Source organism: Bombina bombina, chromosome 6 (genome assembly GCF_027579735.1).
Source record: "Bombina bombina isolate aBomBom1 chromosome 6, aBomBom1.pri, whole genome shotgun sequence".
Taxonomy (NCBI): Eukaryota; Metazoa; Chordata; class Amphibia; order Anura; family Bombinatoridae; genus Bombina; species Bombina bombina.
In genome coordinates this window covers 791,401,149-791,418,802 of record NC_069504.1, presented here as the reverse complement: position 1 = coordinate 791,418,802, position 17,654 = coordinate 791,401,149, and the positions used below count along the sequence as shown (strand labels likewise).

Genomic DNA, 17,654 nt, shown 5'->3' with positions numbered 1-17,654 from the left:
ACTACCTCTGTAACTACCCCTGTAAAGCCGCACAACGGTTTGATCCTTGACTTATGTTTAAGATAAGCTTTATCTACCTGCTGTTCTGTAAGCCTAAAGGGATGGTAAAAAAACAAATATTGTAAATAAAAGTAAACATAACAGATTGTGTTATAGGGGCACTCAAGTCAAAATTAAACTTTCATGATTGAGATACAGCAGCAATTTTAACAAAATGTCCACAGTCTTTTTATATTTCCCTTTTTTGAGTCCCCAGCTCCTACTGAGCATGTGCAAGAGTTCACAGAATATACGTATATGCATTTGTGATTGGCTGATGGCTGTCAGAAAAAATGTGTCAGAAAAAAATCTACTGCTCATTTGAAGTTCAGGATAAGTGCTATTGCATTGTCTTGTTATCTTGTGTTTGTCAATTATGCAAATCTACTGTATTACTGGTTCTTTAAAAAAGCAAACAAACAAAAAACAGCAAATGACTTTTCTCGCACTTCAAAATTCTCAGTGAAGCCACTACCTGTAGCTAGATAAGAGAGCTACCATTACAGAAATTAAGTTCTACTGCCACATGATTTTTGCAGCAATAGTTACTAATTTTCCTCACTATAGAGAGCCAGCACCCTTGTGGGGTTGTGTCAGGAAGTTATCTATCCATAACCAAGTGCATAATACAAAGACACTAACACTTCAAATTTTAAACAAGCAGTAGATTAATTTTCTGACACATGTTAAAGTTTCCTTAAATTTCCCAATGCCATGTATTACATCACAACTGTCAGCCAATCACAGACTTGTGTGTGTATAAAAGTTGTGAAATCTTGTACATGTTCAGTAGGAACTGGTGCCTCTGAAAAGGTGCACATAACACAGTGCACAAGACTGAGCAGCTGTCCTTTTACAACTGTTTGTTTGAACATGTTCTTTTACAGACAAAGACTTCTGTCTGATTCCAACACCAGGTGTAAATAAGCGTGATGAAGCTGTGAAGTGTAATAAACCAAATGTTATACAATCTTGCAAACACTGCTGCCTTATAGTAATCAAGAAACATGCATATCTAGATATGTTCTTCAACAAAAGATTTCAAATTTATTTTGTTCTCTTAGTAACAGAATTAAAATGGATTGGATGTCCCTTTTACAAAATTGCAACCAGGTTGGACACTTTTCCTGTAAGTAGCAATTTAGCATCCTGTTTCATTGTTGTAATAAAAATAAGCACTAAGCAGTGGGTTAAAGTTGATTAGAAGTAGAACTGCATAAGTGAATCGCTACGGTAAAGCAGATTCCCTGTTTAAGCAGCGCGGTTCTACTTTAGGCAGATTTGGTTTTAAATTACCAGCATGGGAGTGTGCTGGCAGTAGTTTAGATATGGCGGATGGTGCATCCCCTATTGAGAAAAAAAAAGGGAGAGACAACAGGAACAGGGAGATAGTTTATGCGTCTTCAGTATAGAGCCAGTGGCGTCACTAGGGGGGGGGCGGGGGGGGGCGGGCCGCACCCGGGTGACACCCTCCAGGGGGTGACACCAAAAAAAAAAATTTTTTTTTTTTTTTTTTTTAAATTTTATTGAAATTCAAAGAAATACAATGTTGAGATGCATAGATTTTTTTTATTAGAGGGGCTGGCATTTGGGAACATTGGTGGGACTGGGGAAGTTGTAGACACACAATTGTTTGCCCCTTGAGCCAGTGCTGCAATTTCAACAAATAGTTTTCCCGGCTGCTTTTGCTTGTTTGTACTTTGCTTCTCCCCTGCCCAATTTCGCTGTGTTGTGGGCATGCCGTGGGGCTTGCAAAGCTGCGCTGCTAGCCTAAACCTGCCTGCCTATCTGTGCTCACTGCTCAGTGACATGTGGAGCAGTGGAGTCACTCACTGCTGTGCTGTCTCTCTAAATGGAAACTGGCAAATCATGAGGGGATGCCTGGCACCTGACCGCATGACTGTTTGACACTGTCTTTAAAGTGAAGGAGCCACGTATGATGCCCACCAGACCATTACGGTTACGGTACACTAAGTGCACACTGAACAGGTAGGAGGGCGGGCGGGGGTCTGGGGGTGGGCAGAGTGCAGAGGTGATTGGCCATAAGAAGCGGTAGGCACGCGGCCCGGGGCTGTGCACTGACAGGCTTAGAACAGAGTCAGAGAGCAGAATTTTCATAGTTTGCGCCTAAACCTTTTCTTTAGTGATTTATTTTTAGAGTGCTCTGTTTATTTTTCATTTGATGCTCTGCTGAGCCAGGGAGCAGCTCTAGGCATGAGCTTTATAATTAATAAAGTGCAGTTTACATATTTTGTAAGTGTGTGTCTGAGTTTTTGTGTGTGTGTGTCTGAGTGTGTTTCCGAGTGTTTGTGTGTGCATCTGAGTATGTTTTTAAGTGTGTCTGAGTGTTTGTATGTGTGTGTGCCTGTGTTTTTGTGTGTGTCTGCTTTCCGGGGGGGGGGGGGGGTGACACCATAACTTACCGCACCGGGTGACACCAACCCTAGTGACGCCACTGTATAGAGCTGGTACTTGAACCCATAAGAAAATATGTTTTCCAACAAGGGTTGAGAAGAATTGAGGGACCCAAGACAGAGCTTTATGGTACTCTTAGAGAGAGAGAGAGAGTCAGAAGCTATGCCATCAAAAACCATCCTCCTTTTAGAAATGTGACTATTTAAAAGGGTGAATCACAGTCTAATTTACAGGGATTGGTATTTCCTTTCACTCACATTGCTTGACATACTACATAGAGTTGTCTCTATGCAGATCTATTGCAATGTAGTGGATTGTTGTTTACATGTACAATGCTTATATTAAAAAACATATTTGAAACAGGGGTCGACAAATTTAGGAGCCAGACAGTGGTATTTGTGTATAGCTATATGGAGAATAACCCAAAACGTTAGGAGCCAGGTGTAAGGTTCAAAGAGCCAGCAGCAACCTGCTCCTGGATTTGTCTTGATTTAAAAATGGCATTGAAAAAGTACAAAAAAATTGCTTCCATTTTTGGAAACTGAAATCAAAGTTTCCAAAAAAAACTTCCTGTTCAGGTTGTTTTTTTTTCTCATTTTGCCTGCGGTCTTTTTCCTTTATTCATTAATACCCACCCGTTGCATAGATTATAATTCCGATTGCGCCGTGAGGTGGCTGATAAAGAGGCTAAGAATGTTCGTGAAACGGTGCTAAAATATATTTTTGTAACCTCATTTTGGTTTCCAATATATGCAGCAAACGTTTATTACTATCAAGCTGCCATCTTTTAATAGCAGGAAAACAATTGTTTTTTTGACTTTTTAATATCACATGAACGTCCCTTTGGCAACTGGGGGCAGACTGAGCTTTTTTTCGAGAGGTCTGGGCCCAGTCTATCCAGGATACTTGGGTTGTGGAGATAGTGTCGCAAGGATAGGCTTCAAATCTCACCCTCCTCTCACATATTTCCAGATGTCCAGAAAAGAGAACAGCTTTCTTTCAGTTTGTGAAGGATCTAGAGGATATGGGTGTAATTGTCCTTGTACCAGGGGCGGACTACTGGAAGGGTTTTTATTCCACCCTCTTCATAGTTCCGTAGAAGGAGACCTATTTTGGACTTAAAGATCCTGAACAGGTTCTTGAGGGTTCCTTCTTTCAAAATGTAAATAAGATAAATCCTACCTCTAGTTCTTCAGGGACTGTTCATTTCTACCATAGACATGAAAAATGCGTATCTGCATATTCCTATCCACCCGGATCAGTTTCTTTGTTTTGCCTTTCTAAACAAACATTACCAGTTTGTAGCCTTACCTTTTTGTCTGGCTACTGCTCCTCACATTTTTACCAAGGTTCTGGGAGCCCTACTTGCGATGATCCAGGCTCAAGGGGTAGCGATGAGGCCCTACCTGGACGATATCTTGATTGTAGATTCTTCTTTTCCTTTAGAGACTTCTCACACAGAGAAACGTCTTTGGTTTCTTAGCAGTCATGATGATAAATGTAGCCAAGAGTTCTCTAACCCCTCAAACAAGGGTGTATTTTCTGGGGGTCGTCATCTATTCAGTGGAAATGAAGCTGTTTCTTATGGACCAACGGAAGATCAAGCTATATGCAGCCTGTCAAAGGCTTCAATCTCTATTTCATCATTCAGTAGCTTAGTGGATTGAGGTTGTAGGTCTCTTGGTAGCACCGTCGGATGCTATACCATTTGCAAGGTTTCATCTGCGACCTCTCCAATAGTGCATGTTCCAGCAGTGGAATGGGGACCATTCCGATCTGTCACAGTTAGTCCATCTAGACCACCTCACGAGACTCTCATGGTGGACATCTCCAGATCCAATCTCCAGAGGAATTAGTTTCCTCAGGCCGGCATTGGAGATAATTACCATTGATGCCATCCTGTCCGGTTGTGGAGCAGTTTTGGGGTTGTCGCCAAGTGCAGGGAGCGTGGTCATTTCAAGAGGTGACTTTGCCTATTAATGTCTTGAAATATCAGAGCTATCTTCCAGGCTCTGCAAGCTTGGCCTCTACTTCATTCAGTCCCATTTATTTGCTTCCAGTCAGACAATATAACGATTGTGACGTAAATAAATCATCATACGGTACCCGCAGTTCCTTAGCGATGCAGGAGGTGTCTCAGATTCTGAACTGAGCAGTGATATATCGGTGCACCATTTCAGCAATTCACATCCCAGGAATGGAAAACTGGGATGTGGATTTTCTCAGTTGTCAGACTCTTCATTCGGGGGAATGGTCTTTCAATCAGGTGATCTTCGATCAGCTGGTAGTGTGCTGGGGTCTTCCAGAGATAGACTTAATGGCATCTCGTCTGAACCACAAACTGAGATACGGTTTAAGATCAAGGGATCTTTTGGCGGAGCTGGGGGATGCTTTGACAGCTCCTTGGCAGTATCAGTTGGTTTACATATATCCTCCAATTGGTTTTCTCCCCAGAGTGGTGGCTCAAGCAAGCAAGAGAGGGTGTCCGCTATCCTCATAGCTTCAGCGTGGCCATACAGGACCTGGTATGCCGATTTTGTTAGATTGTCCAGTGCTTCACCGTGGCGTCTTCCTCAGCGGCTGGATCTTCTGGTTCAAGGTCTGTTTCATTATCAAAACCTTCAGTCTCTCAGCCTAACTGCATGGAGATTGAACGGTTGACTCTCTTTCTCAGAGAGGTTTCTCTGATTCGGTAATTCACACATTGCTACAGAGTCGTAAGCCTTTGATGAGAAGGATTTATCATGTGTGGAAAGCATATCTTGCTTCTGATAGGGGTTATTCTTGGCATTCTGTGAGAATTCCCTGTATCCTTCAATTTCTACAAGATGGTTTAGATAAGGGTTTGTCTGCCAGTTCTCTTAGATTTTGGCGCTCTCTGTTTTGCTTTATAAGAGGTTAGCTCATCTTGCTGATATTCATTCCTTTGTTCAGGCCTTAGTCAGGATCAGACCTGTTATTAAACCTGTTTCACCTCCATGGAGTCTTAACTTAGGGCATTGCAGGTTTATCCTTTTGAGCATAATCATTCTCTGGATATCAAAATTATATCCTGGAAAGTTCTGTTTTTACTGGCTATTTCTTCAGCTTGGAGGGTTTCCAAATTATATGACTTATCTTGTGATCCACTGTATTTGGTTTTCCACCAGGATAAGGCAGTGTTACAAATTGTTCATGATTTTTGCAGAAAGTAGTCTCGCCGGCAAACATTAATCAGGAGATAATTGTTAATTTTTTATGCAATAATCTGAAGTCTTCTAAGGAGAGACTTCTGCATAACTTAAATGTAGTCAGGGTGTTGAAATTCTATTTGGATGCTACAAAGGATTTCCGTTAGTCTCTAAGCTTATTTGTCTTGTACCCAGAAAAGTGGGTCAGAAGGATACTTCTGTTTATTTGTCATTCTGGTTGAGAAGTTTAATTTGCATGTCTTACTTGGAGGCGGGTCAACGGCCTCCTGTCAGAATTACTACTTTTTCCACTCATTCCATTTCAACGTCTTAGGCTTTCAAGAATGTGACCTCTGTAGAACAGATTTGTAGAGTGGCTACTTGGTCTTCTTTACTTACGTTTACAAAATGTTACTGTCTTGATGTCTTGGCCTCAGCAGAGGCTTCATTTGGTAAGATGGTTCTTCACGGCTTGGGTATTGGTTCCCATGTGTAAGGTTGTGGACCTTCGCCACCATTAGAAAGAAAACAAAATGTATTCGTACCTAATAAATCATTTTCTTTCTTGGTGGTGAGAGTCCATGAACCAGGCTGGGACTCTCGCCAAAAAGAAGAAAATTTATCAGGCAAGAATAAATTTTGTTTTCTATGAAGTGTATGGTGTGGTATGTGATTATATCATCAGCCTATCACAAATGTACACTGTTCCCTGCAGTAGCCAGTTTAAACGTTTTTTTAATCGTTCTCACAGAAAAAAAATATGAATAGAATTTAACCAAGCATATTATAATGCTTTAAATTAAGTATGTGTTAATACTCCCTACAATATCCCTAAATACTCCAAATTGTTATCTGTTTTATATAAGAGAATGTTTCAACATGTATTAGAGAGCTTTTGTCTTTAGTTTCTGTGCATTTTTTTTCTTTGGGAGTTGTCCCTGTCAGCCAGTGAGCATTAGGGTCAAAGGACTCCGTTTTAGATATTATCATGCAATTCCTTTCAGTTTCACTTTACATTCAAATAGTTTTTTTTATTAAAAAAGGGACATAAACGTGCAAAAAAAGAGAATCCTCTAGATCAGGGGTATCAAGCTCATTGTATGCAGGGGGCACTGACCAAGTGTTCTTCTCCCATGGGGGCCACTTGAACAGAGTGAGTGCTCTGGAACTGAATATACTAGAAACTGGTAGTGACATTTACTTAAGTAGTAGTGCATGATGGGAGTTGTAGTTCACAAAAGACTTTCACAGTGTATATTTATTGTGTGAGTGCCAAGTGAAGTGATCATTCTCGAGCGGAAAAAAAAGTGACATTTATCCAAGTAATGCATAATGGGAGTCTATGCATGGTTGTCTTTATATTTATCTTGTGAGTGCTGATATAAATCAACCTGTGACACCTCTTAGAATCCAAAAAAATTGATGGGGGTCAAATTAATAATTTACCTAATGAACTAGGGAGGGCCAGATTAAACAATTTTGAGGGCTGCATATGGCTCCAGGGCCGGTACTGTGAGACCACTGCTCTAGATCATATTATTTTATTCTTTGCGTTTTATTATTGTACTATTTCTTGCTTTTAACAATGTGTTAACCCCTGCAAAAGGATAAAACACATAGTTACAGTGAGCTCCTGAGCTGCAAAGCACTACTGGAGGCCAGTGAGAGAGACACATGTCTAGTGCACAGTCACCAGCTAGCTCAGTAGTGCATTGCTGCTGCTTAGGCTATGTACATATGCTTTTAAACAATTATGCTAAGAGAAGTATATTTGAAAATAGAACTGAATGTGAAAGTGACTTTTTTTCATACACTTGAGGGGGAAAAAAAAAGTAATATTTCCGTTCTGTGAAGATGTAATAACATAAACAGTTGACTCTTACAAAGTTAATTGGTTTTTCTTGTGTATTTAGGTTCCATATTTTAACATCTTTTAATCTGGCTATATTGCTTTTTGAATTGATGTCAGTCTTTTTTGTATTTTTTTTATTGTCTTACTTTTATTTAAGGTAAAGTTATTACTACTTGATTCTGACATTGGAAAGTTAAAAGGACATTCCTGCCACAATTGGAATCCACATGGATGCATTTCAATTTTGAAAAGAAGCATTTTTATATTATACATGCATAAGCAAAAATGCTTCTAATAAAAGTTATAGCTGTTTCAAAAGTGTATTTAAGTATGCACCGTGCACCAGCATTTTAATCACAGCACTTGTTCAGAGAGCCTAATGTGCTTCTACCATCTCACAATGACTCTATTTCTTAATTGCTGACATGATACAAGTCCCACTTGCTCTCTAAACAGCTGCAGTATTTAAAATGCTGGTGCACTGAGAATATCTAGCAGTGCTTCACATGCACATGCAGAGAAAAATGTTAACACTAAAACAGTGATAACTTTTTCTAGAAGCATTTTTGCCAATACATTTATATTGCAAATATGTTTCTATTCAAAGATGTAATTCATCTATGTGTATTAAAATTTTGACTAGAATGTCCCTTTAAGGAGTACTTGCTATGCCTGTCACATGCAGATAAGGCAGCGCAAGCACATTATTCACAAGTGTTTACGTCTTAGTTTATTTTTTAATGAGTTAATAAGTAGTAATTAATTATGTCAGTTTCCTTCCATTCCACATTCCACTTCACGTCATCCATGACTGGAATTAGCATTGTGTTGTAAAACAAGAATGTTGTAAATCATGATGATTAAAAAAAGCATGAAGTAGGAGTAAGGTTTATTTTATAATAGACACTGCTTCACTCTTGCAGGATATTAGTTCAGAGAATAGAATCATTCAAGTTGATTGTGGACCAACAGATGATATCCAGAGGGTTAAAACATTTACATCATATCACAGAATAGCCAGTTGAGCGTTTTACGGAATGGCTGATTATCTTCACCAGGAAGGTCCTCACCCATCTGCTTCGTCTGATAACTTTGGACTGGGAGATTTTAGTCTCATTCTGTCTAACAGCTGTGAACCGTCTAATCAAACAGGTTCCTGGGTAGAGCTACAAATGAACAGCAACTTGAACAACAACGATGGCAGCAGAAATGGAGGCTTGGAACATGTGCCATCCTCCTCGTCCATCCACAATGGGGACATGGAGAAAATTCTCTTGGACGCTCAGCATGAGTCTGGAGCCAGCAGCTCTAGGAGCAGCTCACAATGTGACAGGTGACATTTTATTGACATTATACAAATTATACAAGCATCATTATTGTACCTCTTATTCCTTTGGGTGTTCCTGCAAACTTTGGTGGGATTATAAGGATTTTCACTATAGCTTTAACTGTCTGCTAGTGTAACTGGAAATTTACTTAATAGAGTCTGTATAGCGTCCTTAACTTATGCTGCAATATTGGGAATCCATGAGCATATATTTGGTTTGGCACATAAGACCAATACCTAGGGCAACAGATTTTTTGGGTTATCCGATTTTAAACCTCTTGTTATCCCACAACATTCCTAGGTGTAAATATATCTCCCTATCATTTGAGGATGGTGCACAGGATTCCATTATGGAGTTCCTTATATATTGCGTACATGCTCCCTCCACCTGGCGGAGGTAAATAATGTCACATGCAACATTACCCATAATGCCCCCCTCCCCATGCATGACCCTATTTATCGCTAACTGGCACAGTTATGCATTTGCCAGGTGGAGGGAACTTGCAAGTAGAATATCATCAGATGCTTAGAGGAATCCTAATGTCCCTCTCTAGGCATTTGGGGTCAACAAAGTGGTAAGTGTGGTGGAAAAGGGGTATTAAGAGCTTCAAACCTAAGCATGCTACTGGAGGAATCTATAACCCATATGCTTTTATATGAATATACAGTAATGATCTCCCTTTAACTGATTTAAAGGGACATACAAAGTAAAAATAGGATTTTAAAAACAAAGTCCAACTTATTTATCTTATCGTTCTGTTGGTATCCTTTGTTGAAATGTAGCTCCTTTCCACGAGAGCTTGCACAGGTTGGCACAGGACCATGCACAAGTCTTGAGTACGATATATATAATATTATTTAAATGTTTTATTGGGTTTTCAAATATAATAAACAAGTACAACATTAGTACGACCAGAGCGTACAATTTCAATGACATGACATAAATAATGGACACTTAAAGGGACACTGTACTTAAAAATGTTCTTTTCTTTTGTAATTCAGAAAGAGCATGCAATTTTAAGCAACTTTCTAATTTAATCCTATTATCAATTTTTCTTTGTTCTCTTGCTATCATTATTTGAAAAATAAGGCATCTAAGCTTTTTTTTTGGTTTCAGTACTCTGGACAGCACTTTTTTATTTTTTTGGATGAATTTATCCACCAATCAGCAAGGACAACCCAGGTTGTTCACCAAAAATGGGCCGGCATCTAAACTTACATTCTTGCATTTCAAATAAAGATACCAAGAGAAAGAAGAAAATTTGATAATAGGAGTAAATTAGAAAGTTGCTTAGAATTTCATGCTCAATCTGAATAACGAAAGAAACTTTTTGGGTACAGTGTCCCTTTATGGAAGCACAATATGTGTGTTACATAACCATACAAACATACTTCACTTGAATTTGAGGTAAGTGAAGAGGGAGGGGGGGGAAAGGGGATCATCAAAGGAGAGGGGGGGGGGGGGAAGGGGAGCAGGACCTAGGACAAAGGGTATGAACCTACTAAAGACTTTGTAGGATGGTGTACCGATACTACTGGGGGAGGATATAATGTCTTAAGTCTCAAAGCTAGGCAGCCATGTTGTGTCAAACCTAATCTTCCATTCTGCCCAAATTAATTCAAAGAAGTCTACTCTCCCCTTGGAGTAATAAATAGTCTTTTCCATGGAGTAGATATAGGCCATGGTTTGAGTAATGGCAGACCAAGATGGGGGGTTAGTTCTCTTCCAAGCTCTGGCGATGTTAAACTTAACAGCTGAAAGAAGGTAAATACTTAATGAAGCGTAGTGCCTGGGGAGTTTGCTAGTACCTACATGAAGTAAGGCAACTTCTGGGGTTCTGGGGAGGGAGATACCCATATTCGATAGCTGTGAGAAGCACTTGCTCCAGATGGGTCTCAGCTTGGGGCAGGTCCACCAAATGTGCGTCATGTCCCCTACCATGCCGCAGCCCCTCCAACAAATAGGAGATGCCCCAGGGGATATATATAAGATTGTTGCACACACTAGTGCCATTTAGATACCGTGCATGCTCCTTAGCCTATCTCAGTATGCTCTCGGGAAACTAGCTAAGTTTCATCAAAGGCTACAAAGAGAACAAAGTAAATTTGATAACCAAAAGTAACATTTCTCTTGTTAAGTGTGTTCAGTCCACGGGTCATCCATTACTTATGGGATATATTCTCCTTCCCAACAGGAAGTTGCAAGAGGATCACCCAAGCAGAGCTGCTATATAGCTCCTCCCCTCACATGTCATATCCAGTCATTCTCTTGCAACCCTCAACATAGAAGGAGGTCGCGAGAGGAGTTGGAGTTTTTACTTAATTATTCTTCAATCAAAAGTTTGTTATATTAAATGGCACCGGAGTGTGCTGTTTTTTCTATCTCAGGCAGTATTTGGAAGAAGAAACTGCCTGCGTTTTCTATGATCTTAGCAGGCGTAACTAAGATCCACTGGCTGTTCTCGACATTCTGAGGAGTGGGGTAACTTCAGAAAATGGGAATAGCATGCGGGGTCTCCCGCAAATGAGGTATATGCAGTACAATATTTTCTGGGAATGGAATTGACTAAGAAAACACTGCTGTTACCCGTATGATGTAAGTACAGCCTTAAATGCAGTAGTAGTAACTGGTATCAGGCTGATAAATGTATGCACAGTAGAGTTATTTTCTAGGGACTAGAATTTGACTGAAAAAATACTGTTAATACTGATATAATGTGTGAGCCTTAACTGCAGTAGAAGCGACTGGTAGCAGGCTTAGTAATAACTTTACACAGCATCTGAAATGTTGTTTTTTCAAACGTTTACTGGCATGTTAATCGTTTTGTGAGGTACTTTGGTGATAAATCTTTTTGGGCATGATTTTTTTCCACATGGCTAACGTATATTTCTGCATAGAAACCGTTATATCAGGTCTCCCACTGTTGTAATAGGAGTGGGAGGGACCTTTTTTTAGCACCTTGTTGCGCAGTTAGAATTCTAGCACAGTCTTCCTGCTTCTTCCTCTTTGATCCAGGACGTCTCCAGAGAGCTCAGGGATCTTCAAAAGTCGTTTTTGAGGGAGGTAATCAGTCACAGCAGACCTGTGACAGTGTGTTTGACTGTGATAAAAGCATTAAATCTTAATTTGATATCCGTTTTTGGGTACTGAGGGGTTAATCATCCTTTTGCTAATGGGTGCAATCCTCTGCTAATTAATACATTTAAAGAATTGTTGACTATAACTGAATTAGTTCTTTGTTATTCAACTGTGTTTTTTAAAAAAAAAAAAAAAAAAAAAAAAAAGCGCTGCAGCGTTTTTTATATTGCTTGTAAACTTATTGATAGTAATTTCCAAGCTTGCTAGCTTCATTGCTAGTCTGTTTAAACATGTCTGATACAGAGGAATCTGCTTGTTCATTATGTTTAAAAGCCGATGTGGAGCCCAATAGAAATATGTGTACCAATTGTATTGATATTACTTTGAATAAAAGTCAATCTGTACCGATAAAGAAATTATCACCAGACAACGAAGGGGAAGTTATGCCGTCTAACTCTCCTCACGTGTCAGTACCTTCGTCTCCCGCTCGGGAGGTGCGTAAGATTGAGGGCCAAGTACATCAAGGCCCTTACAAATCACTTTACATGATATGGCTAATGTTATGAAAGAAGTATTATACAATATGCCCGAGTTAAGAGGCAAGCGCGACAGCTCTGGGTTAAGGACAGAGCGCGCCGATGACACGAGAGCCATGTCTGATACTGCGTCACAATTTGCAGAACATGAGGACGGAGAGCTTCATTCTGTGGGTGACGGTTCTGATTCGGGGAGACCGGATTCAGAAATTTCAAATTTTAAATTTAAGCTTGAGAACCTCCGCGTGTTGCTAGGGGAGGTGTTAGCGGCTCTGAATGATTGTGACACGGTGGCAATCCCAGAGAAATTATGTAGGCTGGATAAATACTATGCGGTACCGGTGTGTACTGACGTTTTTCCTATACCAAAGAGGCTTACAGAGATTATTAGCAAGGAGTGGGATAGACCCGGTGTGCCTTTTTCCCCTCCTCCGATATTTAGAAAAATGTTCCCTATAGACGCCACCACACGAGACTTATGGCAGACGGTCCCTAAGGTGGAGGGAGCAGTTTCTACTTTAGCCAAGCGTACCACTATCCCGGTGGAGGATAGCTGTGCTTTCTCAGATCCAATGGATAAAAAATTAGAGGGTTACCTTAAGAAACAAACCTAGTAAAGAAAGAGGCATTTCTACAATGTGTACAAGACCTCTTAGTGATGGGAGTGATCCACGCAGTTCCGCGAACGGAACAGGGGCAAGGGTTTTATTCAAATCTGTTTGTGGTTCCCAAGAAAGAGGGAACCTTCAGACCAATCTTAGACTTAAAAATCTTAAACAAATTCCTAAGGGTTCCGTCGTTCAAGATGGAAACCATTCGGACCATCCTACCCATGATCCAAGAGGGTCAATATATGACCACAGTGGACTTAAAGGATGCCTACCTTCACATACCGATTCACAAAGATCATTATCGGTACCTAATGTTTGCCTTTCTAGACAGGCATTACCAGTTTGTAGCTCTTCCCTTCGGGTTGGCTACGGCCCCGAGAATTTTTACAAAGGTTCTGGGCTCACTTCTGGCGGTACTAAGACCACGAGGCATAGCGGTGGCTCCGTACCTAGACGACATTCTGATACAAGCGTCAAGTTTTCAAAATGCAAAGTCTCATACAGAGATAGTTCTAGCATTTCTGAGGTCGCATGGGTGGAAAGTGAACGTGGAAAAGAGTTCTCTGTTACCACTCACAAGGGTCCCTTTTCTAGGGACTCTTATAGATTCTGTAGAGATGAAGATTTACCTGACGGAGTCCAGGTTATCAAAGATTCTCAATGCTTGCCGTGTCCTTCACTCCATTCCAAGCCCATCAGTAGCTCAGTGCATGGAAGTAATCGGCTTAATGGTCTCGGCAATGGACATAGTGCGCGCGCCTACATCTCAGACCGCTGCAACTATGCATGCTAAGTCAATGGAACGGGGATTACTCAGATCTGTCCCCTTTGCTAAATCTGGACCAGGAGACCAGAGATTCTCTTCTCTGGTGGTTGTCACGGGTTCATCTGTCCAAAGGAATGACTTTTCGCAGACCAGATTGGACGATTGTAACAGATGCCAGCCTACTAGGCTGGGGAGCAGTCTGGAACTCCCTGAAGGCTCAGGGATTGTGGACTCAGGAGGAGAGACTCCTCCCGATAAACATTCTAGAATTAAGAGCAATATTCAATGCTCTTCTAGCTTGGCCTCAGTTAGCAACACTGAGGTTCATCAGATTTCAGTCGGACAACATCACGACAACATCACGACTGTGGCTTACATCAATCATCAAGGGGGAACCAGGAGTTCCCTAGCGATGTTGGAAGTCTCGAAGATAATTCGCTGGGCAGAGTCTCATCCCAGGCGTGGAGAACTGGGAGGCGGATTTTCTAAGTCGCCAGACCTTTCATCCGGGGGAGTGGGAACTCCACCCGAAGGTATTTGCTCAACTGATTCGTCGTTGGGGCAAACCGGATCTGGATCTCATGGCATCTCGCCAGAACGCCAAGCTTCCTTGTTACGGATCCAGGTCCAGGGACCCGGGTGCGGTGCTGGTAGATGCACTAGCAGCCCCTTGGGTTTTCAACATAGCTTATGTGTTTCCACCTTTTCCGTTGCTACCTCGACTGATTGCCAGGATCAAACAGGAGAGAGCATCGGTGATTCTGATAGCGCCTGCGTGGCCACGCAGGACCTGGTATGCAGACCTAGTGGACATGTCGTTCTGTCCACCATGGTCTCTACCCCTGAGGCAGGACCTTCTAATTCAGGGTCCTTTCAACCATCCAAACCTAATTTCTCTGAGGCTGACTGCTTGGAAATTGAACGCTTGATTCTATCAAAGCGTGGGTTTTCGGATTCGGTTATTGATACATTAATACAGGCTCGGAAACCTGTTACCAGAAAAATTTACCACAAGATATGGCGTAAATATTTATATTGGTGTGAATCCAAGAGTTACTCATGGAGTAAGGTTAGGATTCCTAGGATATTGTCTTTTCTACAAGAGGGTTTAGAAAAGGGCTTATCCGCTAGTTCACTAAAGGGACAGATTTCTGCTCTGTCTATTCTTTTACACAAGCGTATGGCAGAAAATCCAGACGTCCAGGCTTTTTGTCAGGCTTTGGCTAGGATTAAGCCTGTGTTTAAAACTGTTGCTCCTCCGTGGAGCTTAAACTTGGTTCTTAAAGTTCTTCAGGGTGTTCCGTTTGAACCCCTTCATTCCATTGATATTAAGCTTTTATCTTGGAAAGTTCTGTTTTTGATGGCTATTTCCTCGGCTCGAATAGTCTCTGAGTTATCTGCCTTACATTGTGATTCTCCTTATCTGATCTTTCATTCAGACAAGGTAGTCCTGCGTACTAAACCTGGGTTTTTACCTAAGGTTGTTTCTAACAGGAATATCAATCAAGAGATTGTTGTTCCATCGTTATGCCCTAATCCTTCTTCAAAGAAGGAACGTCTTTTGCATAATCTAGACGTGGTCCGTGCCCTGAAGTTCTACTTACAGGCAACTAAAGATTTTCGACAAACTTCTTCTCTGTTTGTCGTTTACTCTGGACAGAGGAGAGGTCAAAAGGCTTCGGCTACCTCTCTCTCTTTTTGGCTTCGTAGCATAATACGCTTAGCCTATGAGACTGCTGGACAGCAGCCTCCTGAAAAAATTACAGCTCATTCCACTAGAGCTGTGGCTTCCACCTGGGCCTTTAAGAATGAGGCCTCTGTTGAACAGATTTGCAAGGCTGCAACTTGGTCTTCACTTCACAATTTTTCCAAATTATATAGTTTCTCCTTTCTCGTCTTGTTTCGGTCGAATGACTGGATATGACATGTGAGGGGAGGAGCTATATAGCAGCTCTGCTTGGGTGATCCTCTTGCAACTTCCTATTGGGAAGGAGAATATATCCCATAAGTAATGGATGACCCGTGGACTGAACACACTACAAGAGAAATAAATTTATCAGGTAAGCATAAATTATGTTTTTTTTATTTTTTTTTAATTATTTGACTTTCACTTTTCTTTAAAATGTGTCCATTTGATATATTTATATACTTGACTAAGGAGATGTGCAGGTGTCCCAACCTGAAATATGATTGGCTATTACATTTTAAACAGGTTTATCCAGCCTTGCTTTTATCTTGAAATATATGTATTAAAATACATATTAAATATAATAATGTTTGAATAAGGAATGCACGTTATAAATATGTAATCCTAATGAATTAAAGGGAAATGAAACCCCATTTTCTCTTGTTAAGTGTATCCAGTCCACGGATCATCCATTACTTATGGGATATTCTCCTTCCCAACAGGAAGTTGCAAGAGGATCACCCACAGCAGAGCTGCTATATAGCTCCTCCCCTCACTGTCATATCCAGTCATTCTCTTGCAACTCTCAACTAAGATGGAGGTCGTAAGAGGAATGTGGTGTTTTATACTTAGTTTATTTCTTCAATCAAAAGTTTGTTATTTTTAAATGGTACCCGAGTGTACTGTTTCTCAGGCAGTATTTGGAAGAAGAATCTGCCTGCGTTTTCTATGATCTTAGCAGAAGTCACTAAGATCCTTTGCTGTTCTCACATATTCTGAGGAGTGAGGTAACTTCAGAGGGGGAATAGCGTGCAGGTCTTCCTGCAATAAGGTATGTGCAGTTAAAATATTTTTCTAGGGATGGAATTTGCTAGAAAATGCTGCTGATACCGAAGTAATGTAAGTAAAGCCTTAAATGCAGTGATAGCGACTGGTATCAGGCTTATTAATAGAGATACATACTCTTATAAAAGTGTATTTTAAAACGTTTCCTGGCATGTTTAATTGTTTTTTATATATGTTTGATGATAAAACTTATTGGGGCCTAGTTTTTTCCACATGGCTGGCTTGAATTTTGCCTAGAAACAGTTCCTTGAGGCTTTCCACTGTTGTAATATGAGTGGGAGGGGCCTATTTTAGCGCTTTTTTGCGCAGAAAAAATTACAGACACAGACATCCAGCTTCTTCTTGCATGTTCCAGGACTTCTCTGAAGGGCTCAAAAGGCTTCAAAAGTCGTATTGAGGGAGGTAAAAAGCCACAGTAGAGGCAGTTGTTGTGACTGTTTAAAAAACGTTTTTGACATTTGTTATTCCGTTTTTGGTATTAAGGGGTTAATCATCCATTTCCAAGTGGGTGCAATGCTCTGCTAACTTGTTACATACACTGTAAAAATTTTGTTAGTGTAACTGCCTTTTTTCACTGTTATTTCAAATTTGGACAAAATTTGTGTTTCTTAAAGGTGCAGTAACGTTTTTTTATATTGCTTGTAAACTTGTTTTAAGTGTTTTCCAAGCTTGCTAGTCTCATTGCTAGTCTGTTTAAACATGTCTAATACAGAGAAACCTACTTGTTCATTATGTTTGAAAGCCATGGTGGAGCCCCATAGGAGAATGTGTACTAAATGTATTGATTTCACCTTAATTACATCAACCATCAAGGGGGAACCAGGAGTTCCCTGGCGATGTTAGAAGTCTCAAAGATAATTCGCTGGGCAGAATCTCACTCTTGCCATCTGTCAGCGATCCACATCCCAGGCGTAGAGAACTGGGAGGCGGATTTTCTAAGTCGTCAGACTTTTCATCCGGGGGAGTGGGAACTCCATCCGGAGGTGTTTGCTCAACTGATCCATCGTTGGGGCAAACCAGAACTGGATCTCATGGCGTCTCGCCAGAACGCCAAGCTTCCTTGTTACGGATCCAGGTCCAGGGACCCGGGAGCGACGCTGATAGATG

At 40.8% G+C, this 17,654-nt stretch overlaps 1 protein-coding gene across 2 annotated transcripts in view; it reads left to right on the top strand.

Annotated features, from left to right (window-relative positions):
* Nucleotides 1-17,654, top strand: part of BNIP3L (BCL2 interacting protein 3 like) — a 157,164-nt gene that overhangs the window by 23,469 nt on the left and 116,041 nt on the right. The window contains exon 2 of one of the 2 annotated variants that reach the window (XM_053718104.1): nucleotides 8,629-8,809. In XM_053718104.1, the coding sequence (XP_053574079.1) occupies nucleotides 8,629-8,809 (181 nt within the window). Of the gene's footprint in view, nucleotides 1-8,399; nucleotides 8,810-17,654 lie in introns of both variants that reach the window. The other variant, XM_053718103.1, reaches the window with a different exon arrangement.